This window comes from Bombus vancouverensis, chromosome 5, assembly GCF_051014615.1.
Source record: "Bombus vancouverensis nearcticus chromosome 5, iyBomVanc1_principal, whole genome shotgun sequence".
Classification (NCBI taxonomy): domain Eukaryota; kingdom Metazoa; phylum Arthropoda; class Insecta; order Hymenoptera; family Apidae; genus Bombus; species Bombus vancouverensis.
The window spans coordinates 4940910-4965535 of NC_134915.1; the positions used below are offsets into that span (position 1 = coordinate 4940910).

The window sequence follows — 24626 nt, forward strand, 5'->3', positions numbered from 1 at the left end:
GCATCGAGTCAAACCACCAAACTCCGTGTAGTTTTCGACGGATCGGCACCAAGCACTACCGGAACCTCCTTAAACGATACACTTCACACAGGACCCAAGTTACAGGAAGATCTATTTTGTATATTAATTAGATTCCGCGCTCATCAATACGTACTCACTGGCGACATCGAGAAGATGTATCGGCAATTCCTCGTACGACCAGAGGATCGGAAATATCAAAGGATATTATGGCGCAGCGCGAGTGGAGAAACAGAAACATATGAGCTTAACACTGTAACGTTCGGTTTATCCGCAGCCCCGTATCTAGCTATTCGGTGCCTCAAGCAACTGGCAGAGGACGAAGGACATCGATTTCCACGTGCAGCACAGGTACTGCAGCGGGATTTCTACGTCGACGACGCTCTCACCGGAGCTGAAACGAAGGACGAAGCCCTCAGGCTCAGAACAGAACTCACCAAGTTACTTCAGCTGGCCGGCTTAAACATACGAAAATGGGCGTCAAACGATAATGACTTGTTACACGGACTTTCCTTAGAAGAAACAAATCACCAACATTTTTTGGGCGACTCGCAAACCTTGAAGACGCTGGGGGTGTTTTGGAATTCATCCGACGATTCTATTCTTTACTCGGTCGAAGTCAAACCCACGCCCTCGCGAGTCACGAAACGAATCATCAGCTCGGAGATTGCAAAAATTTACGATCCGCTCGGTCTGCTCGCACCGGTGATTGTTCGGGCCAAGATGCTACTTCAACGAATATGGTCGTCGAAAATCGATTGGGATGAATCACTTCCGATCGAGTTACATACAGAGTGGGAAAGGTACTATGCCCAATTACCCTTATTAAACAACGTCAGGTTCCCACGCAAAGCAATAATCGAGTCCGCTATGGAAATTGAACTGCATGGTTTCTGCGATGCCAGCGAAAAGGCTTACGGAGCCTGTGTTTATCTCCGAACCCTTACCATCAACGGCCGTGCTTGGACTCAACTTTTAACCGCAAAATCGAAAGTCGCCCCACTCAAGTGCCAGACCATTCCTCGGCTCGAGCTGAGCGGAGCACTCCTTCTTACGTCCCTGATGTCAACAGTACAACAAGCCCTATCACAAAAAATTACTCGAACTATCTATTGGACCGATTCCACTATCGTCCTCCATTGGCTCAATACATCACCTCACACCCTTAAAACATTCGTCGCTAACAGAGTCTCCGAAATTCAAACAAAAACCAGCATCCGCGATTGGCGCCACGTTCCTACCGACGACAATCCCGCGGACTTAATATCACGCGGCCAAACACCCGAAGAGTTCCTGCGCCCAACCATCTGGCAGCACGGTCCTGCATGGCTCTACCAGTCGGAAGGCTATTGGCCGACATGGGCGCTAACACCGCAAATTGAAGTACCGGAGCAGAAAGGGGCGATTTGTCTGTCCGCAACCCCGCCGATTACAGTTTGTTGGAAAGGTATTCATCCTGGCCCAAGTTGATACGAATCATAGCTCGTTGCCTCCGTTGGAGACAGGAAAGGAACCGAGCGGCACCCCTAACCGTTACCGAGTTACGCATAACGCACAATAAACTGATAAAATTGTTGCAAAACATCCATTTCTCCGAGGAAATTCGTACACTCCAAAAAGATCGGAACGCGGCGATAAAGGGTAAGCTCACGCGACTCAATCCGTTCATAGACAAGGAAGGAATATTGCGAGTCGGGGGTCGACTCAGTCATTCGTCGATGACCTTCGCCCAGAAACATCCCATAGTATTACCCAAGTCATCCGTTACAACACGCATCATAGAACACGAGCACAAGATCCACATGCATTCCGGAACGCAGGCTACGTTATACGCAGTAAGACAAAGATACTGGCCCGTCGACGGTCGAAGTCAAGTATGGCGGGCGATCAAAGGCTGCGTCCGCTGCTGCCGCGCTCAACCACCGCCGGTGGAATACGTGATGGGTAATCTGCCGGAGGCGCGAGTAACGGAATCTCGCCCATTCACAAACGTCGGCGTCGATTACTGCGGGCCGTTCCACATCAAGGAAAAACGAGATCGTAATCGTCGTCAGATAAAGGTATACGTAGCCATTTTCGTATGCCTAGCAATTAAAGCGGTACACATCGAGCTCGTTGACGATCTCACTAGCGAAGCCTTCATCGCCGCTCTTCGCAGATTTATCGCTCGACGAGGGTATTGCTCCACCATCCATTCTGATAACGGCACCAACTTCAGAGGAGCAAGCAACGAATTACGAGAGCTTCACGATCTATTACAATCGGACGATCACAAGGAAAAAGTAACCGCATTTTTAGCCGACAAACAAATCGAATGGCGCTTCATTCCCCCTCATTCACCGCATTTCGGTGGGCTATGGGAAGCAGCGGTGAAGTCATTCAAACGCCACCTCAGGCGTGTAGCCGGCAACGAGTTACTCACCTCTGAACAATTGAACACTCTCATCATAGAAATAGAAGCAGTCCTCAATTCCCGCCCGCTAACTCCTATCTCCACCGATCCAAATGATCTCCTAGTCCTCACTCCCGGACATTTTCTCATTGGCGATTCACTAATGTGCTTACGTGATCGAGATTTCAGAGACATTCCATCGAACCGACTCTCCAGATGGCAGCATATCCAACAGCTTAAACAGCATTTTTGGAACCGCTGGCATAAGGAGTATTTGAACGAGTTAACCAACCGAAATAAGTGGAGCAAGGGTGGACACGGCATCCAAAAGGGCACAATCGTCATCCTCAGAGAGGACAACGTACCCTCCATGCATTGGCCTCTGGGCCGAGTTATCAAGGTTCATCCAGGCGCCGATGGTGTCATCCGGACAGCTACAGTTCAGACGGCAAAGAGCGTTTTGGATCGGGCCGTCAAAAGGCTTGTCCCACTGCCAATTCAACCCGATCTCGAGAAACCCGAACAACTAGCCACCGAGACGAACTAAGATAGGAACTTCAACCACATCTCGCTAATTTGATCGGTACCCTCTCAACGGGGGGAGAATGTTACGCCATGCGGCTTGCCATAGATCATATTCTTAACCGTCGGTCGCGGCACTACAATGTCGCGGGCGGATCGTCGCGGCTGCCCGACAAATAAACATTGTAGTGGCAAGCGCATGACTCATTAAGCGGAGCGACCTCCAGAGGCGTCGATTCGTGACCGTTATTTTATCTGGCGTAAACAAAGGTGGCGTGATCCGAACGTAGTGGGGGTCGCCTTCCAAAAAAAAACCAACAAATCGAAGGGCGGACAGAACGTTTCGAGAAGCCAAACAGTCAATACATATCTTATATCGCGCATTACGTAGTTACATTTCTTTTGTTGTTCCATTTATATCCTTCTAATTAATAAGTTGTTGAAATAAACGTTAATTTATTAGTGCTAACACAGTGCTATATTCATTAAACCACCTCTGTTATCCTAAACGAAACAGGGGAACGACTATTTCGCGGCGTCGATTAACATAATCGTAGCGAGAATTTAGAACTCTCGTTGACGTGCTATCTCGCGATCACGTCTCTCCGCGAACGGTCGTAACACTTGCTTCAACTCATAAACGGTAGTGCATTATTTTGGCAATGTAAAATGGAGTGAAATGAGCGCTTAAACGTAGAAATATCTAAAACGGGAAGGAAATGACAGTTAGCTTTCGTCAAAATTGACGAAATCTTCGCGATTTGCGAGCTATTTTGCATGTTTCGACTCTTAAGCGGTAGTGCATTACTTTGGCAATGTAAAATGGAGCTCAACGAGCGCTTAAACGTTGAAATACCTCCAACGGGAAGGAAATGACAGTTAGTTTTCGTCAAAATTGGCGAAATCTTCGCGATTTGCGAGTTATTTTGCTTGTTTCGACGCTTAAATGGTAGTGCATTGCATTTGCAGTGTAAAATGGTCTTCAACGAGCGCATAAACGTCGAAATATCTCCAACGGGAAGTAAATGACGGCTAGATTTCGTCAAAATCGACGAAATGTTCGCGATTTGCGAGCTATTTTGCTTGTTTCGACGCTTAAACGCTAGTGCGTTACATTTGCAGTGTAAAATGGACTTCAACGAGCGCTTAAACGTAGAAATATCTCCAACGGGAAGGAAATGACAGTTAGTTTTCGTCAAAATTGACGAAATCTTCGCGATTTGCGAGCTATTTTGCATGTTTCGACTCCTAAACGGTAGTGCATTACATTTGCAATGTAAAATGGAGTGAAATGAGCGCTTAAACGTCGAAATATCTCCAACGGAAAGGAAATGACAGTTAGTTTTCGTCAAGATCGACGAAATCTTCGCGATTTGCGAGCTATTTTGCTTGTTTCGACGCTTAAACGGTAGCGCCTTACGTTTGCAGTGCAAAAAGGAGTTCAGCGAGCGCTGAAACGTCGAAATATCTCCAACGGGAAGGAAATGACGGCTAGGTTTCATCAAAATCGACGAAATCCTCGCGATTTGCGAGCTATTTTGCACGTTTCGACTCCTAAACGGTAGTGTATTACATTTGCAATGTAAAGTGGAGTCAAATGAGCGCTTAAATGTCGAAATATCTCCAACGGGAAGGAAATGACAGTTAGTTTTCGTCAAAATTGACGAAATCTTCGCGATTTGCGAGTTATTTTCCTTGTTTCGACGCTTAAATGGTAGTGCATTGCATTTGCAGTGTAAAATGGTCTTCAACGAGCGCTTAAACGTCGAAATATTTCCAACGGGAAGGAAATGACGGCTAGATTTCATCAAAATCAACGAGATCTTCGTGATTTGCCAGCTGTTATGCTTATTTTGACGCTTAAATGGTAGTGCGTTACATTTGCAGTGTAAAATGGACTTCAACGAGCGCTTAAACGCCGAAATATCTCGAACAGGAAGGAAATGACGGCTAGGTTTCGCCAAAATCGACGAAATCCTCGCGATTTGCGAGCTATTTTGCATGTTTCGACTCCTAAACGGTAGTGCATTACATTTGCAATGTAAAATGGAGTCAAATGAGCGCTTAAACGTCGAAATATCTAAAACGGGAAGGAAATGACAGTTAGTTTTCGTCAAAATCAACGAAATCTTCGCGATTTGCGAGCTATTATGCTTGTTTCGACGCTTAAACGGTAGCGCCTTACGTTTGCAGTGCAAAAAGGAGTTCAGCGAGCGCTTAAACGTCGAAATATCTCCAACGGGAAGGAAATGACGGCTAGATTTCATCGAAATCGACCAAATCCTCGCGATTTGCGAGCAATTTTGCATGTTTCGACTCCTAAACGGTAGTGCATTACATTTGCAATGTAAAATGGAGTCAAATGAGCGCTTAAACGTCGAAATATCTAAAACGGGCAGGAAATGACAGTTAGTTTTCGTCAAAATCGACGAAATCTTCGCGATTTGCGAGCTATTATGCTTGCTCCAACTCTTAAACGGTAGTGCATTACTTTGGCAATGTAAAATGGAGCTCAACGAGCGCTTAAACGTTGAAATATCTCCAACGGGAAGGAAATGACAGTTAGTTTTCGTCAAAATTGACGAAATGTTCGCGATTTGCGAGCTATTTTGCTTGTTTCGACGCTTAAACGATAGTGCGTTACATTTGCAGTGATAAATGGAGTTCAACGAGCTCTTGGACGTCGAAATATCTCCAACGGGAAGGAAATGACAGTTAGTTTTCGTCAAAATTGACGAAATCTTCGCGATTTGCGAGTTATTATGCTTGCTTCAACTCTTAAACGGTAGTGCATTACTTTGGCAATGTAAAATGGAGCTCAACGAGCGCTTAAACGTCGAAATATCTCCAACGGGAAGGAAATGACAGTTGGTTTTCGTCAAAATCGACGAAGTCTTCGTGATTTGCGAGCTATTTTGCTTGTTTCGACGCTTAAACGCTAGTGCGTTACATTTGCAGTGTAAAATGGACTTCAACGAGCGCTTAAACGTCGAAATATTTCCAACGGGAAGGAAATGACGGCTAGATTTCATCAAAATCAACGAGATCTTCGTGATTTGCCAGCTGTTTTGCTTATTTTGACGCTTAAATGGTAGTGCGTTACATTTGCAGTGTAAAATGGACTTCAACGAGCGCATAAACGTCGAAATATCTCCAACGAGAATGAAATGACGGCTAGATTTCGTCAAAATCGACGAAATGATCGCGATTTGCGAGCTATTTTGCCTGTTTCGGCGCTTAAACGGTAGTGCGTTACATTTGCAGTGATAAATGGAGTTCAACGAGCTCTTGGACGTCGAAATATCTCCAACGGGAAGGAAATGACAGTTAGTTTTCGTCAAAATTGACGAAATCTTCGCGACTTGCGAGTTATTATGCTTGCTTCAACTCTTAAACGGTAGTGCATTACTTTGGCAATGTAAAATGGAGCTCAACGAGCGCTTAAACGTCGAAATATCTCCAACGGGAAGGAAATGACAGTTGGTTTTCGTCAAAATCGACGAAGTCTTCGTGATTTGCGAGCTATTTTGCTTGTTTCGACGCTTAAACGCTAGTGCGTTACATTTGCAGTGTAAAATGGACTTCAACGAGCGCTTAAACGTCGAAATATTTCCAACGGGAAGGAAATGACGGCTAGATTTCATCAAAATCCACGAGATCTTCGTGATTTGCCAGCTGTTTTGCTTATTTTGACGCTTAAATGGTAGTGCGTTACATTTGCAGTGTAAAATGGAATTCAACGAGCGCTTAAACGTCGAAATATCTAAAACGGGAAGGAAATGACAGTTAGTTTTCGTCAAAATCGACGAAATCTTCGCGATTTGCGAGCTATTATGCTTGCTTCAACTCTTAAACGGTAGTGCATTACTTTGGCAATGTAAAATGGAGCTCAACGAGCGCTTAAACGTCGAAATATCTCCAACGGGAAGGAAATGACAGTTGGTTTTCGTCAAAATCGACGAAGTCTTCGCGATTTGCGAGCTATTATGCTTGCTTCAACTCTTAAACGGTAGTGCATTACTTTGGCAATGTAAAATGGAGCTCAACGAGCGCTTAAACGTTGAAATATCTCCAACGGGAAGGAAGTGACAGTTAGTTTTCGTCAAAATCGACGAAGTCTTCGCGATTTGCGAGCTATTATGCTTGCTTCAACTCTTAAACGGTAGTGCATTACTTGGCAATGTAAAATGGAGCTCAACGAGCGCTTAAACGTTGAAATATCTCCAACGGGAAGGAAATGACAGTTAGTTTTCGTCAAAATTGACGAAATGTTCGCGATTTGCGAGCTATTTTGCTTGTTTCGACGCTTAAACGCTAGTGCGTTACATTTGCAGTGTAAAATGGACTTTAACGAGCGTTTAAACGTGGAAATATCTCGAACAGGAAGGAAATGACGGCTAGATTTCGCCAAAGTCGACGAAATGTTCGCGATTTGCGAGCTATTTTGCTTGTTTCGACGCTTAAACGCTAGTGCGTTACATTTGCAGTGTAAAATGGACTTCAACGAGCGCTTAAACGTAGAAATATCTAAAACGGGAAGGAAATGACAGTTAGTTTTCGTCAAAATCGACGAAATCTTCGCGATTTGCGAGCTATTATGCTTGCTTCAACTCTTAAACGGTAGCGCCTTACGTTTGCAGTGCAAAAAGGAGTTCAGCGAGCGCTGAAACGTCGAAATATCTCCAACGGGAAGGAAATGACGGCTAGGTTTCATCAAAATCGACGAAATCCTCGCGATTTGCGAGCTATTTTGCACGTTTCGACTCCTAAACGGTAGTGTATTACATTTGCAATGCAAAGTGGAGTCAAATGAGCGCTTAAATGTCGAAATATCTCCAACGGGAAGGAAATGACAGTTAGTTTTCGTCAAAATTGACGAAATCTTCGCGATTTGCGAGTTATTTTCCTTGTTTCGACGCTTAAATGGTAGTGCATTGCATTTGCAGTGTAAAATGGTCTTCAACGAGCGCTTAAACGTCGAAATATTTCCAACGGGAAGGAAATGACGGCTAGATTTCATCAAAATCAACGAGATCTTCGTGATTTGCCAGCTGTTTTGCTTATTTTGACGCTTAAATGGTAGTGCGTTACATTTGCAGTGTAAAATGGACTTCAACGAGCGCTTAAACGCCGAAATATCTCGAACAGGAAGGAAATGACGGCTAGGTTTCGCCAAAGTCGACGAAATGTTCGCGATTTGCGAGCTATTTTGCTTGTTTCGACGCTTAAACGCTAGTGCGTTACATTTGCAGTGTAAAATGGACTTCAACGAGCGCTTAAACGTAGAAATATCTAAAACGGGAAGGAAATGACAGTTAGTTTTCGTCAAAATCGACGAAATCTTCGCGATTTGCGAGCTATTATGCTTGCTTCAACTCTTAAACGGTAGTGCATTACTTTGGCAATGTAAAATGGAGCTCAACGAACGCTTAAACGTTGAAATATCTCCAACGGGAAGGAAATGACAGTTAGTTTTCGTCAAAATTGACGAAATCTTCGCGATTTGCGAGCTATTTTGCTTGTTTCGACGCTTAAACGGTAGCGCCTTACGTTTGCAGTGCAAAAAGGAGTTCAGCGAGCGCTGAAACGTCGAAATATCTCGAACAGGGAGGAAATGACGGCTAGGTTTCGCCAAAATCGACGAAATGTTCGCGATTTGCGAGCTATTTTGCTTGTTTCGACGCTTAAACGCTAGTGCGTTACATTTGCAGTGTAAAATGGACTTCAACGAGCGCTTAAACGTAGAAATATCTAAAACGGGAAGGAAATGACAGTTAGTTGTCGTCAAAATTGACGAAATGTTCGCGATATGCGAGCTATTTTGCTTGTTTCGACGCTTAAACGCTAGTGCGTTACATTTGCAGTGTAAAATGGACTTCAACGAGCGCTTAAACGTGGAAATATCTCGAACAGGAAGGAAATGACGGCTAGGTTTCGCCAAAATCGACGAAATGTTCGCGATTTGCGAGCTATTTTGCTTGTTTCGACGCTTAAACGCTAGTGCGTTACATTTGCAGTGTAAAATGGACTTTAACGAGCGCTTAAACGTGGAAATATCTCGAACAGGAAGGAAATGACGGCTAGATTTCGCCAAAATCGACGAAATGTTCGCGATTTGCGAGCTATTTTGCTTGTTTCGACGCTTAAACGCTAGTGCGTTACATTTGCAGTGTAAAATGGACTTCAACGAGCGCTTAAACGTAGAAATATCTAAAACGGGAAGGAAATGACAGTTAGTTTTCGTCAAAATCGACGAAATCTTCGCGATTTGCGAGCTATTATGCTTGCCTCAACTCTTAAACGGTAGTGCATTACTTTGGCAATGTAAAATGGAGCTCAACGAGCGCTTAAACGTTGAAATATCTCCAACGGGAAGGAAATGACAGTTAGTTTTCGTCAAAATTGACGAAATCTTCGCGATTTGCGAGCTATTTTGCATGTTTCGACTCCTAAACGGTAGTGCATTACATTTGCAATGTAAAATGGAGTGAAATGAGCGCTTAAACGTCGAAATATCTCCATCGGGAAGGAAATGACAGTTAGTTATCGTCAAAATCGACGAAATCTTCGCGATTTGCGAGCTATTTTGCTTGTTTCAACTCTCAAACGGTAGTGCATCACTTTGGCAATGTAAAATGGAGTTCAACGAGCGCTTTGACGTCGAAATATCTCCAACGGGAAGGAAATGACAGTTAGTTTTCGTCAAAATCGACGAAACCTTCGCGATTTGCGAGCTATTTTGCTTGTTTCGACGCTTAAGCGGTAGCGCCTTACGTTTGCAGTGCAAAAAGGAGTTCAGCGAGCGCTTAAACGTCGAAATATCTCCAACGGGAAGGAAATGACGGCTAGATTTCATCGAAATCGACCAAATCCTCGCGATTTGCGAGCAATTTTGCATGTTTCGACTCCTAAACGGTAGTGCATTACATTTGCAATGTAAAATGGAGTCAAATGAGCGCTTAAACGTCGAAATATCTAAAACGGGCAGGAAATGACAGTTAGTTGTCGTCAAAATTGACGAAATGTTCGCGATATGCGAGCTATTTTGCTTGTTTCGACGCTTAAACGCTAGTGCGTTACATTTGCAGTGTAAAATGGACTTCAACGAGCGCTTAAACGTGGAAATATCTCGAACAGGAAGGAAATGACGGCTAGGTTTCGCCAAAATCGACGAAATGTTCGCGATTTGCGAGCTATTTTGCTTGTTTCGACGCTTAAACGCTAGTGCGTTACATTTGCAGTGTAAAATGGACTTTAACGAGCGCTTAAACGTGGAAATATCTCGAACAGGAAGGAAATGACGGCTAGATTTCGCCAAAATCGACGAAATGTTCGCGATTTGCGAGCTATTTTGCTTGTTTCGACGCTTAAACGCTAGTGCGTTACATTTGCTGTGTAAAATGGACTTCAACGAGCGCTTAAACGTAGAAATATCTAAAACGGGAAGGAAATGACAGTTAGTTTTCGTCAAAATCGACGAAATCTTCGCGATTTGCGAGCTATTATGCTTGCCTCAACTCTTAAACTGTAGTGCATTACTTTGGCAATGTAAAATGGAGCTCAACGAGCGCTTAAACGTTGAAATATCTCCAACGGGAAGGAAATGACAGTTAGTTTTCGTCAAAATTGACGAAATCTTCGCGATTTGCGAGCTATTTTGCATGTTTCGACTCCTAAACGGTAGTGCATTACATTTGCAATGTAAAATGGAGTGAAATGAGCGCTTAAACGTCGAAATATCTCCATCGGGAAGGAAATGACAGTTAGTTATCGTCAAAATCGACGAAATCTTCGCGATTTGCGAGCTATTTTGCTTGTTTCAACTCTCAAACGGTAGTGCATCACTTTGGCAATGTAAAATGGAGTTCAACGAGCGCTTTGACGTCGAAATATCTCCAACGGGAAGGAAATGACAGTTAGTTTTCGTCAAAATCGACGAAACCTTCGCGATTTGCGAGCTATTTTGCTTGTTTCGACGCTTAAGCGGTAGCGCCTTACGTTTGCAGTGCAAAAAGGAGTTCAGCGAGCGCTTAAACGTCGAAATATCTCCAACGGGAAGGAAATGACGGCTAGATTTCATCGAAATCGACCAAATCCTCGCGATTTGCGAGCAATTTTGCATGTTTCGACTCCTAAACGGTAGTGCATTACTTTGGCAATGTAAAATGGAGCTCAACGAGCGCTTAAACGTTGAAATATCTCCAACGGGAAGGAAATGACAGTTAGTTTTCGTCAAAATTGACGAAATGTTCGCGATTTGCGAGCTATTTTGCTTGTTTCGACGCTTAAACGATAGTGCGTTACATTTGCAGTGATAAATGGAGTTCAACGAGCTCTTGGACGTCGAAATATCTCCAACGGAAAGGAAATGACAGTTAGTTTTCGTCAAAATTGACGAAATCTTCGCGATTTGCGAGTTATTATGCTTGCTTCAACTCTTAAACGGTAGTGCATTACTTTGGCAATGTAAAATGGAGCTCAACGAGCGCTTAAACGTCGAAATATCTCCAACGGGAAGGAAATGACAGTTGGTTTTCGTCAAAATCGACGAAGTCTTCGTGATTTGCGAGCTATTTTGCTTGTTTCGACGCTTAAACGCTAGTGCGTTACATTTGCATTGTAAAATGGACTTCAACGAGCGCTTAAACGTCGAAATATTTCCAACGGGAAGGAAATGACGGCTAGATTTCATCAAAATCAACGAGATCTTCGTGATTTGCCAGCTGTTTTGCTTATTTTGACGCTTAAATGGTAGTGCGTTACATTTGCAGTGTAAAATGGACTTCAACGAGCGCTTAAACGTCGAAATATCTAAAACGGGAAGGAAATGACAGTTAGTTTTCGTCAAAATCGACGAAATCTTCGCGATTTGCGAGCTATTATGCTTGCTTCAACTCTTAAACGGTAGTGCATTACTTTGGCAATGTAAAATGGAGCTCAACGAGCGCTTAAACGTCGAAATATCTCCAACGGGAAGGAAATGACAGTTGGTTTTCGTCAAAATCGACGAAGTCTTCGCGATTTGCGAGCTATTATGCTTGCTTCAACTCTTAAACGGTAATGCATTACTTGGCAATGTAAAATGGAGCTCAACGAGCGCTTAAACGTTGAAATATCTCCAACGGGAAGGAAATGACAGTTAGTTTTCGTCAAAATTGACGAAATGTTCGCGATTTGCGAGCTATTTTGCTTGTTTCGACGCTTAAACGATAGTGCGTTACATTTGCAGTGATAAATGGAGTTCAACGAGCTCTTGGACGTCGAAATATCTCCAACGGGAAGGAAATGACAGTTAGTTTTCGTCAAAATTGACGAAATCTTCGCGACTTGCGAGTTATTATGCTTGCTTCAACTCTTAAACGGTAGTGCATTACTTTGGCAATGTAAAATGGAGCTCAACGAGCGCTTAAACGTCGAAATATCTCCAACGGGAAGGAAATGACAGTTGGTTTTCGTCAAAATCGACGAAGTCTTCGTGATTTGCGAGCTATTTTGCTTGTTTCGACGCTTAAACGCTAGTGCGTTACATTTGCAGTGTAAAATGGACTTCAACGAGCGCTTAAACGTCGAAATATTTCCAACGGGAAGGAAATGACGGCTAGATTTCATCAAAATCCACGAGATCTTCGTGATTTGCCAGCTGTTTTGCTTATTTTGACGCTTAAATGGTAGTGCGTTACATTTGCAGTGTAAAATGGACTTCAACGAGCGCTTAAACGTCGAAATATCTAAAACGGGAAGGAAATGACAGTTAGTTTTCGTCAAAATCGACGAAATCTTCGCGATTTGCGAGCTATTATGCTTGCTTCAACTCTGAAACGGTAGTGCATTACTTTGGCAATGTAAAATGGAGCTCAACGAGCGCTTAAACGTCGAAATATCTCCAACGGGAAGGAAATGACAGTTGGTTTTCGTCAAAATCGACGAAGTCTTCGCGATTTGCGAGCTATTATGCTTGCTTCAACTCTTAAACGGTAGTGCATTACTTTGGCAATGTAAAATGGAGCTCAACGAGCGCTTAAACGTTGAAATATCTCCAACGGGAAGGAAGTGACAGTTAGTTTTCGTCAAAATCGACGAAGTCTTCGCGATTTGCGAGCTATTATGCTTGCTTCAACTCTTAAACGGTAGTGCATTACTTGGCAATGTAAAATGGAGCTCAACGAGCGCTTAAACGTTGAAATATCTCCAACGGGAAGGAAATGACAGTTAGTTTTCGTCAAAATTGACGAAATGTTTGCGATTTGCGAGCTATTTTGCTTGTTTCGACGCTTAAACGCTAGTGCGTTACATTTGCAGTGTAAAATGGACTTTAACGAGCGTTTAAACGTGGAAATATCTCGAACAGGAAGGAAATGACGGCTAGATTTCGCCAAAGTCGACGAAATGTTCGCGATTTGCGAGCTATTTTGCTTGTTTCGACGCTTAAACGCTAGTGCGTTACATTTGCAGTGTAAAATGGACTTCAACGAGCGCTTAAACGTAGAAATATCTAAAACGGGAAGGCAATGACAGTTAGTTTTCGTCAAAATCGACGAAATCTTCGCGATTTGCGAGCTATTATGCTTGCTTCAACTCTTAAACGGTAGCGCCTTACGTTTGCAGTGCAAAAAGGAGTTCAGCGAGCGCTGAAACGTCGAAATATCTCCAACGGGAAGGAAATGACGGCTAGGTTTCATCAAAATCGACGAAATCCTCGCGATTTGCGAGCTATTTTGCACGTTTCGACTCCTAAACGGTAGTGTATTACATTTGCAATGCAAAGTGGAGTCAAATGAGCGCTTAAATGTCGAAATATCTCCAACGGGAAGGAAATGACAGTTAGTTTTCGTCAAAATTGACGAAATCTTCGCGATTTGCGAGTTATTTTCCTTGTTTCGACGCTTAAATGGTAGTGCATTGCATTTGCAGTGTAAAATGGTCTTCAACGAGCGCTTAAACGTCGAAATATTTCCAACGGGAAGGAAATGACGGCTAGATTTCATCAAAATCAACGAGATCTTCGTGATTTGCCAGCTGTTTTGCTTATTTTGACGCTTAAATGGTAGTGCGTTACATTTGCAGTGTAAAATGGACTTCAACGAGCGCTTAAACGCCGAAATATCTCGAACAGGAAGGAAATGACGGCTAGGTTTCGCCAAAGTCGACGAAATGTTCGCGATTTGCGAGCTATTTTGCTTGTTTCGACGCTTAAACGCTAGTTCGTTACATTTGCAGTGTAAAATGGACTTCAACGAGCGCTTAAACGTAGAAATATCTAAAACGGGAAGGAAATGACAGTTAGTTTTCGTCAAAATCGACGAAATCTTCGCGATTTGCGAGCTATTATGCTTGCTTCAACTCTTAAACGGTAGTGCATTACTTTGGCAATGTAAAATGGAGCTCAACGAACGCTTAAACGTTGAAATATCTCCAACGGGAAGGAAATGACAGTTAGTTTTCGTCAAAATTGACGAAATCTTCGCGATTTGCGAGCTATTTTGCTTGTTTCGACGCTTAAACGGTAGCGCCTTACGTTTGCAGTGCAAAAAGGAGTTCAGCGAGCGCTGAAACGTCGAAATATCTCGAACAGGAAGGAAATGACGGCTAGGTTTCGCCAAAATCGACGAAATGTTCGCGATTTGCGAGCTATTTTGCTTGTTTCGACGCTTAAACGCTAGTGCGTTACATTTGCAGTGTAAAATGGACTTCAACGAGCGCTTAAACGTAGAAATATCTAAAACGGGAAGGAAATGACAGTTAGTTGTCGTCAAAATTGACGAAATGTTCGCGATATGCGAGCTATTTTGCTTGTTTCGACGCTTAAACGCTAGTGCGTTACATTTGCAGTGTAAAATGGACTTCAACGAGCGCTTAAACGTGGAAATATCTCGAACAGGAAGGAAATGACGGCTAGGTTTCGCCAAAATCGACGAAATGTTCGCGATTTGCGAGCTATTTTGCTTGTTTCGACGCTTAAACGCTAGTGTGTTACATTTGCAGTGTAAAATGGACTTTAACGAGCGCTTAAACGTGGAAATATCTCGAACAGGAAGGAAATGACGGCTAGATTTCGCCAAAATCGACGAAATGTTCGCGATTTGCGAGCTATTTTGCTTGTTTCGACGCTTAAACGCTAGTGCGTTACATTTGCAGTGTAAAATGGACTTCAACGAGCGCTTAAACGTAGAAATATCTAAAACGGGAAGGAAATGACAGTTCGTTTTCGTCAAAATCGACGAAATCTTCGCGATTTGCGAGCTATTATGCTTGCCTCAACTCTTAAACGGTAGTGCATTACTTTGGCAATGTAAAATGGAGCTCAACGAGCGCTTAAACGTTGAAATATCTCCAACGGGAAGGAAATGACAGTTAGTTTTCGTCAAAATTGACGAAATCTTCGCGATTTGCGAGCTATTTTGCATGTTTCGACTCCTAAACGGTAGTGCATTACATTTGCAATGTAAAATGGAGTGAAATGAGCGCTTAAACGTCGAAATATCTCCATCGGGAAGGAAATGACAGTTAGTTATCGTCAAAATCGACGAAATCTTCGCGATTTGCGAGCTATTTTGCTTGTTTCAACTCTCAAACGGTAGTGCATCACTTTGGCAATGTAAAATGGAGTTCAACGAGCGCTTTGACGTCGAAATATCTCCAACGGGAAGGAAATGACAGTTAGTTTTCGTCAAAATCGACGAAACCTTCGCGATTTGCGAGCTATTTTGCTTGTTTCGACGCTTAAGCGGTAGCGCCTTACGTTTGCAGTGCAAAAAGGAGTTCAGCGAGCGCTTAAACGTCGAAATATCTCCAACGGGAAGGAAATGACGGCTAGATTTCGCCAAAATCGATGAAATGTTCGCGATTTGCGAGCTATTTTGCATGTTTCGACTCCTAAACGGTAGTGCATTACATTTGCAATGTAAAATGGAGTGAAATGAGCGCTTAAACGTCGAAATATCTCCAACGGGAAGGAAATGACAGTTAGTTTTCGTCAAAATCGATGAAATCTTCGCGATTTGCGAGCTATTTTGCTTGTTTCAACTCTCAAGCGGTAGTGCATCACTTTGGCAATGTAAAATGGAGTTCAACGAGCGCTTTGACGTCGAAATATCTCCAACGGGAAGGAAATGACAGTTAGTTTTCATCAAAATCGACGAAATCCTCGCGATTTGCGAGCTATTTTGCACGTTTCGACTCCTAAACGGTAGTGTATTATATTTGCAATGTAAAATGGAGTAAAATGAGCGCATAAATGTCGAAATATCTCCAACGGGAAGGAAATGACAGTTAGTTTTCGTCAAAATTGACGAAATCTTCGCGATTTGCGAGTTATTTTCCTTGTTTCGACGCTTAAATGGTAGTTCATTGCATTTGCAGTGTAAAATGGTCTTCATCGAGCGCTTAAACGTCGAAATATTTCCAACGGGAAGGAAATGACGGCTAGATTTCATCAAAATCAACGAGATCTTCGTGATTTGCCAGCTGTTTTGCTTATTTTGACGCTTAAATGGTAGTGCGTTACATTTGCAGTGTAAAATGGACTTCAACGAGCGCTTAAACGTTGAAATATCTCCAACGGGAAGGAAATGACAGTTAGTTTTCGTCAAAATTCACGAAATGTTCGCGATTTGCGAGCTATTTTGCTTGTTTCGACACTTAAACGCTAGTGCGTTACATTTGCAGTGTAAAAAGGACTTCAACGAGCGCTTAAACGTGGAAATATCTCCAACGGGAAGGAAGTGACAGTTGGTTTTCGTCAAAATTGACGAAATCTTCGCGATTTGCGAGTTATTTTGCTTGTTTCGACGCTTAAATGGTAGTGCATTGCATTTGCAGTGTAAAATGGTCTTCAACGAGCGCTTAAACGTCGAAATATTTCCAACGGGACGGAAATGACAGTTAGTTTTCGTCAAAATTGACGAAATGTTCGCGATTTGCGAGCTATTTTGCTTGTTTCGACGCTTAAACGCTAGTGCGTTACATTTGCAGTGTAAAATGGACTTCAACGAGCGCTTAAACGTAGAAATATCTAAAACGGGAAGGAAATGACAGTCAGTATTCGTCAAAATCGACGAAATCTTCGCGATTTGCGAGCTATTATGCTTGCTTCAACTCTTAAACGGTAGTGCATTACTTTGGCAATGTAAAATGGAGCTCAACGAGCGCTTAAACGTCGAAATATCTCCAACGGGAAGGAAATGACAGTTGGTTTTCGTCAAAATCGACGAAGTCTTCGCGATTTGCGAGCTATTATGCTTGCTTCAACTCTTAAACGGTAGTGCATTACTTTGGCAATGTAAAATGGAGCTCAACGAGCGCTTAAACGTTGAAATATCTCCAACAGGATGGAAATGACAGTTAGTTTACGTCAAAATTGACGAAATGTTGGCGATTTGCGAGCTATTTTGCTTGTTTCGACGCTTAAACGCTAGTGCGTTACATTTGCAGTCTAAAATGGACTTCAACGAGCGCTTAAACGTCGAAATATTTCCAACGGGAAGGAAATGACGGCTAGATTTCATCAAAATCAACGAGATCTTCGTGATTTGCCAGCTGTTTTGCTTATTTTGACGCTTAAATGGTAGTGCGTTACATTTGCAGTGTAAAATGGACTTCAACGAGCGCTTAAACGTCGAAATATCTCGAACAGGAAGGAAATGACGGCTAGGTTTCGCCAAAATCGGCGAAATGTTCGCGATTTGCGAGCTATTTTGCTTGTTTCGACGCTTAAACGCTAGTGCGTTACATTTGCAGTGTAAAATGGACTTCAACGAGCGCTTAAACGTAGAAATATCTAAAACGGGAAGGAAATGACAGTTAGTTTTCGTCAAAATCGACGAAATCTTCGCGATTTGCGAGCTATTATGCTTGCTTCAACTCTTAAACGGTAGTGCATTACTTTGGCAATGTAAAATGGAGCTCAACGAGCGCTTAAACGTTGAAATATCTCCAACGGGAAGGAAGTGACAGTTAGTTTTCGTCAAAATTGACGAAATGTTCGCGATATGCGAGCTATTTTGCTTGTTTCGACGCTTAAACGCTAGTGCGTTACATTTGCAGTGTAAAATGGAGCTCAAAGAGCGCTTAAACGTTGAAATATCTCCAACGGGAAGGAAATGACAGTTAGTTTTCGTCAAAATTGACGAAATCTTCGCGATTTGCGAGCTATTTTGCATGTTTCGACTCCTAAACGGTAGTGCATTACATTTGCAATGTAAAATGGAGTGAAATGAGCGCTTAAACGTCGAAATATCTCCATCGGGAAGGAAATGACAGTTAGTTTTCGTCAAAATCGACGAAATCTTCGCGATTTGCGAGCTATTTTGCTTGTTTCAACTCTCAAACGGTAGTGCATTACATTTGCAATGTAAAATGGAGTCAAATGAGCGCTTAAACGTCCAAATATCTAAAACGGGAAGGAAATGACAGTTAGTTTTCGTCAAAATCGACGAAATCTTCGCGATTTGCGAGCTATTATGCTTGCTTCAACTCTTAAACGGTAGTGCATTACTTTGGCAATGTAAAATGGAGCTCAACGAGCGCTTAAACGTTGAAATATCTCCAACGGGAAGGAAATGACAGTTAGTTTTCGTCAAAATTGACGAAATGTTCGCGATTTGCGACCTATTTTGCTTGTTTCGACGCTTAAACGATAGTGCGTTACATTTGCAGTGATAAATGGAGTTCAACGAGCTCTTGGACGTCGAAATATCTCCAACGGGAAGGAAATGACAGTTAGTTTTCGTCAAAATTGACGAAATCTTCGCGATTTGCGAGTTATTTTGCTTGTTTCGACGCTTAAATGGTAGTGCATTGCATTTGCAGTGTAAAATGGTCTTCAACGAGCGCTTAAACGTCGAAATATTTCCAACGGGACGGAAATGACAGTTAGTTTTCGTCAAAATTGACGAAATGTTCGCGATTTGCTAGCTATTTTGCTTGTTTCGACGCTTAAACGCTAGTGCGTTACATTTGCAGTGTAAAATGGACTTCAACGAGCTCTTAAACGTCGAAATATCTAAAACGGGAAGGAAATGACAGTTAGTTTTCGTCAAAATTGACGAAATCTTCGCGATTTGCGAGTTATTTTGCTTGTTTCGACGCTTAAATGGTAGTGCATTGCATTTGCAATGTAAAATGGAGTGAAATGAGCGCTTAAACGTCGAAATATCTCCAACGGGAAGGAAATGACAGTTAGTTTTCATCAAAATCGACGAAATCTTCGCGATTTGAGAGCTATTATGCTTGCTTCAACTCTTAAACGGTAGTGCATTACTTTGGCAATGTAAAATGGAGCTCAACGAGCGCTTAAACGTCGAAATATCTCCAACGGGAAGGAAATGACAGTTGGTTTTCGTCAAAATCGACGAAGTCTTCGCGATTTGCGAGCTATTATGCTTGTTTCGACGCTTAAACGGTAGCGCCTTACGTTTGCAGTGCAAAAAGGAGTTCAGCGAGCGCTTAAACGTCGAAATATCTCCAACGGGAAGGAAATGACGGCTAGATTTCATCAAAATCGACGAAATCCTCGCGATTTGCGAGCTATTTTGCTTGTTTCGACGCTTAAACGCTAGTGCGTTACATTTGCAGTGATAAATGGAGTTCAACGAGCTCTTGGACGTCGAAATATCTCCAACGGGAAGGTAACGACGGCCAGATTTCATCAAAATCAACGAGATCTTCGCGATTTGCCAGCTGTTTTGCTTATTTCGAGGCTTAAATGGTAGTACGTTACATTTGCAGTGTAAAATGGACTTTAACGAGCGCTTAAACGTGGAAATATCTCGAACAGGAAGGAAATGACGGCTAGATTTCGCCAAAATCGACGAAATGTTCGCGATTTGCGAGCTATTTTGCTTGTTTCGACGCTTAAACGCTAGTGCGTTACATTTGCAGTGTAAAGTGGACTTCAACGAGCGCTTAAACGTAGAAATATCTAAAACGGGAAGGAATTGACAGTTAGTTTTCGTCAAAATCGACGAAATCTTCGCGATTTGCGAGCTATTATGCTTGCTTCAACTCTTAAACGGTAGTGCATTACTTTGGCAATGTAAAATGGAGCTCAACGAGCGCTTAAACGTTGAAATATCTCCAACGGGAAGGAAATGACAGTCAGTTTTCGTCAAAATTGACGAAATGTTCGCGATTTGCGAGCTATTTTGCTTGTTTCGACACTTAAACGCTAGTGCGTTACATTTGCAGTGATAAATGGAGTTCAACGAGCTCTTGGACGTCGAAATATCTCGAACGGGAAGGAAATGACAGTTAGTTTTCGTCAAAATTGACGAAATCTTCGCTATTTGCGAGTTATTTTGCTTGTTTCGACGCTTAAATGGTAGTGCATTGCATTTGCAGTGTAAAATGGTCTTCAACGAGCGCTTAAACGTCGAAATATTTCCAACGGGAAGGAAATGACGGCTAGATTTCATCAAAATCAACGAGATCTTCGCGATTTGCCAGCTGTTTTGCTTATTTCGAGGCTTAAATGGTAGTGCGTTACATTTGCAGTGTAAAATGGACTTTAACGAGCGCCTAAACGTGGAAATATCTCGAACAGGAAGGAAATGACGGCTAGATTTCGCCAAAATCGACGAAATGTTCACGATTTGCGAGCTATTTTGCTTGTTTCGACGCTTAAACGCTAGTGCGTTACATTTGCAGTGTAAAATGGACTTCAACGAGCGCTTAAACGTAGAAATATCTAAAACGGGAAGGAAATGACAGTTAGTTTTCGTCAAAATCGACGAAATCTTCGCGATTTGCGAGCTATTATGCTTGCTTCAACTCTTAAACGGTAGTGCATTACTTTGGCAATGTAAAATGGAGCTCAACGAGCGCTTAAACGTTGAAATATCTCCAACGGGAAGGAAATGACAGTTAGTTTTCGTCAAAATTGACGAAATCTTCGCGATTTGCGAGCTATTTTGCATGTTTCGACTCTTAAACGGTAGTGCATTACATTTGCAATGTAAAATGGAGTGAAATGAGGGCTTAAACGTCGAAATATCTCCAGCGGGAAGGAAATGACAGTTAGTTATCGTCAAAATCGACGAAATCTTCGCGATTTGCGAGCTATTATGCTTGCTTCAACTCTTAAACGGTAGTGCATTACTTTGGCAATGTAAAATGGAGCTCAACGAGCGCTTAAACGTCGAAATATCTCCAACGGGAAGGAAATGACAGTTGGTTTTCGTCAAAATCGACGAAGTCTTCGCGATTTGCGAGCTATTATGCTTCCTTCAACTCTTAAACGGTAGTGCATTACTTTGGCAATGTAAAATGGAGCTCAACGAGCGCTTAAACGTTGAAATATCTCCAACGGGAAGAAAATGACAGTTAGTTTTCGTCAAAATTGACGAAATGTTCGCGATTTGCGAGCTATTTTGCTTGTTTCGACGCTTAAACGCTAGTGCGTTACATTTGCAGTGTAAAATGGACTTCAACGAGCGCTTAAACGTGGAAATATCTCCAACGGGAAGGAAATGACAGTTAGTTTTAGTCAAAATCGACGAAATCTTCGCGATTTGCGAGCTATTATGCTTGCTTCAACTCTTAAACGGTAGTGCATTACTTTGGCAATGTAAAATGGAGCTCAACGAGCGCTTAAACTTTGAAATATCTCCAACGGGAAGGAAATGACAGTTAGTTTTCGTCAAAATCGACGAAATCTTCGCGATTTGCGAGCTATTATGCTTGTTTCAACTCTTAAACGGTAGTGCATTACTTTGGCAATGTAAAAGGGAGCTCAACGAGCTCTTAAACGTCGAAATATCTCCAACGGGAAGGAAATGACAGTTGGTTTTCGTCAAAATCGACGAAGTCTTCGCGATTTGCGAGCTATTATGCTTGCTTCAACTCTTAAACGGTAGTGCATTACTTTGGCAATGTAAAATGGAGCACAACGAGCGCTTAAACGTTGAAATATCTCCAACGGGAAGGAAATGACAGTTAGTTTTCGTCAAAATTGACGAAATCTTCGCGATTTGCGAGTTATTTTGCTTGTTTCGACTCTTAAACGGTAGTGCATTGCATTTGCAGTGTAAAATGGTCTTCAACGAGCGCTTAAACGTCGAAATATTTCCAACGGGAAGGAAATGACGGCTAGATTTCATCAAAATCAACGAGACCTTCGCGATTTGCCAGCTGTTTTGCTTATTTCGAGGCTTAAATGGTAGTGCGTTACATTTGCAGTGTAAAATGGACTTCAACGAGCGCTTAAACGAGGAAATATCTCGAACAGGAAGGAAATGACGGCTAGGTTTCGCCAAAATCGACGAAATGTTCGCGATTTGCGAGCTATTTTGCTTGTTTCGACGCTTAAACGCTAGTGCGTTACATTTGCAGTGTAAAATGGACTTCAACGAGCGCTTAAACGTAGAAATATCTAAAACGGGAAGGAAATGACAGTTAGTTTTAGTCAAAATCGACGAAATCTTCGCGATTTGCGAGCTATTATGCTTGCTTCAACTCTTAAACGGTAGTGCATTACTTTGGCAATGTAAAATGGAGCTCAACGAGCTCTTAAACGTCGAAATATCTCCAACGGGAAGGAAATGACAGTTGGTTTTCGTCAAAATCGACGAAGTCTTCGCGATTTGCGAGCTATTATGCTTGCTTCAACTCTTAAACGGTAGTGCATTACTTTGGCAATGTAAAATGGAGCTCAACGAGCGCTTAAACGTTGAAATATCTCCAACGGGAAGGAAATGACAGTTAGTTTTCGTCAAAATTGACGAAATCTTCGCGATTTGCGAGTTATTTTGCTTGTTTCGACTCTTAAACGGTAGTGCGTTACATTTGCAGTGTAAAATGGACTTCAACGAGCGCTTAAACGTGGAAATATCTCGAACAGGAAGGAAATGACGGCTGGGTTTCGCCAAAATCGACGAAATGTTCGCGATTTGCGAGCTATTATGCTTGCTTCAACTCTTAAACGGTAGTGCATTACTTTGGCAATGTAAAATGGAGCTCAACGAGCGCTTAAACGTCGAAATATCTCCAACGGGAAGGAAGTGACAGTTAGATTTCGTCAAAATTGACGAAATCTTCGCGATTTGCGAATTATTTTGCTTGTTTCGACGCTTTAATGGTAGTGCATTGCATTTGCAGTGTAAAATGGACTTCAACGAGCGCTTAAACGTGGAAATATCTCCAACGGGAAGGAAGTGACAGTTGGTTTTCGTCAAAATCGACGAAACCTTCGCGATTTGCGAGCTATTTTGCTTGTTTCGACGCTTAAACGGTAGCGCCTTACGTTTGCAGTTCAAAAAGGAGTTCAGCGAGCGCTTAAACGTCGAAATATCTCCAACGGGAAGGAAATAACGGCTAGATTTCATCAAAATCGACGAAATCCTCGCGATTTGCGTGCTATTTGGAAGGTTTGGACTCCTAAACGGTAGTGCATTACATTTGCAATGTAAAATGGAGTCAAATGAGCGCTTATACGTCGAAATATCTCCAACGGGAAGGAAATGACGGCTAGATTTCATCAAAATCAACGAGATCTTCGCGATTTGCCAGCTGTTTTGCTTATTTCGACGCTTAAATGGTAGTGCGTTACATTTGCAGTGTAAAATGGAGTCAAATGAGCGCTTAAATGTCGAAATATCTCCAACGGGAAGGAAATGACGGCTAGATTTCATCAAAATCAACGAGATCTTCGCGATTTGCCAGCTGTTTTGCTTATTTCGACGCTTAAATGGTAGTGCGTTACATTTGCAGTGTAAAATGGACTTCAACGAGCGCTTAAACGTAGAAATATCTAAAACGGGAAGGAAATGACAGTTAGTTTTAGTCAAAATCGACGAAATCTTCTCCATTTGCGAGCTATTATGCTTGCTTCAACTCTTAAACGGTAGTGCATTACTTTGGCAATGTAAAATGGAGCTCAACGAGCGCTTAAACTTTGAAATATCTCCATCGGGAAGGAAATGACAGTTAGTTTTCGTCAAAATCGACGAAATCTTCGCGATTTGCGAGCTATTATGCTTGCTTCAAATCTTAAACGGTAGTGCATTACTTTGGCAATGTAAAATGGAACTCAACGAGCGCTTAAACGTCGAAATATCTCCAACGGGAAGGAAATGACAGTTGGTTTTCGTCAAAATCGACGAAGTCTTCGCGATTTGCGAGCTATTATGCTTGCTTCAACTCTTAAACGGTAGTGCATTACTTTGGCAATGTAAAATGGAGCTCAACGAGCGCTTAAACGTTGAAATATCTCCAACGGGAAGGAAATGACAGTTAGTTTTCGTCAAAATTGACGAAATCTTCGCGATTTGCGAGTTATTTTGCTTTTTTCGACGCTTAAATGGTTGTGCATTGCATTTGCAGTGTAAAATGGTCTTCAACGAGCGCTTAAACGTCGAAATATTTCCAACGGGAAGGAAATGATGGCTAGATTTCATCAAAATCAACGAGATCTTCGCGATTTGCCAGCTGTTTTGCTTATTTCGAGGCTTAAATGGTAGTGCGTTACATTTGCAGTGTAAAATGGACTTCAACGAGAGCTTAAACGTGGAAATATCTCGAACAGGAAGGAAATGACCGCTAGGTTTCGCCAAAATCGACGAAATGTTCGCGATTTGCGAGCTATTTTGCTTGTTTCGACGCTTAAACGCTAGTGCGTTACATTTGCAGTGTAAAATGGACTTCAACGAGCGCTTAAACGTGGAAATATCTCCAACGGGAAGGAAGTGACAGTTGGTTTTCG

The 24626-nt window shown here is 42.4% G+C and overlaps 1 protein-coding gene across 1 annotated transcript; it reads left to right on the top strand.

The window, feature by feature from the left end:
• Positions 1-741: 741 nt before the first annotated feature.
• On the top strand, positions 742-2475 carry LOC117162531 (uncharacterized). The gene is made up of 3 exons (XM_033344392.2): positions 742-943; positions 1690-2387; positions 2470-2475. The coding sequence occupies exons 1-3, from the start codon at positions 742-744 to the stop codon at positions 2473-2475; spliced, it is 906 nt and encodes a 301-aa protein (XP_033200283.2).
• Positions 2476-24626: the final 22151 nt, after the last annotated feature.

Excerpts from the sequence above, each read along its gene's own strand:
- LOC117162531 (XM_033344392.2), top strand. The coding sequence starts at position 742 with ATGCTACTTCAACGAATATGGTCGTCGAAAATCGATTGGGATGAATCA. Across the intron at positions 944-1,689 it reads CGAAAAGGCTTACGGAGCCT|ACAAGGAAGGAATATTGCGA; the intron begins GTGTTTATCTCC and ends ATCCGTTCATAG.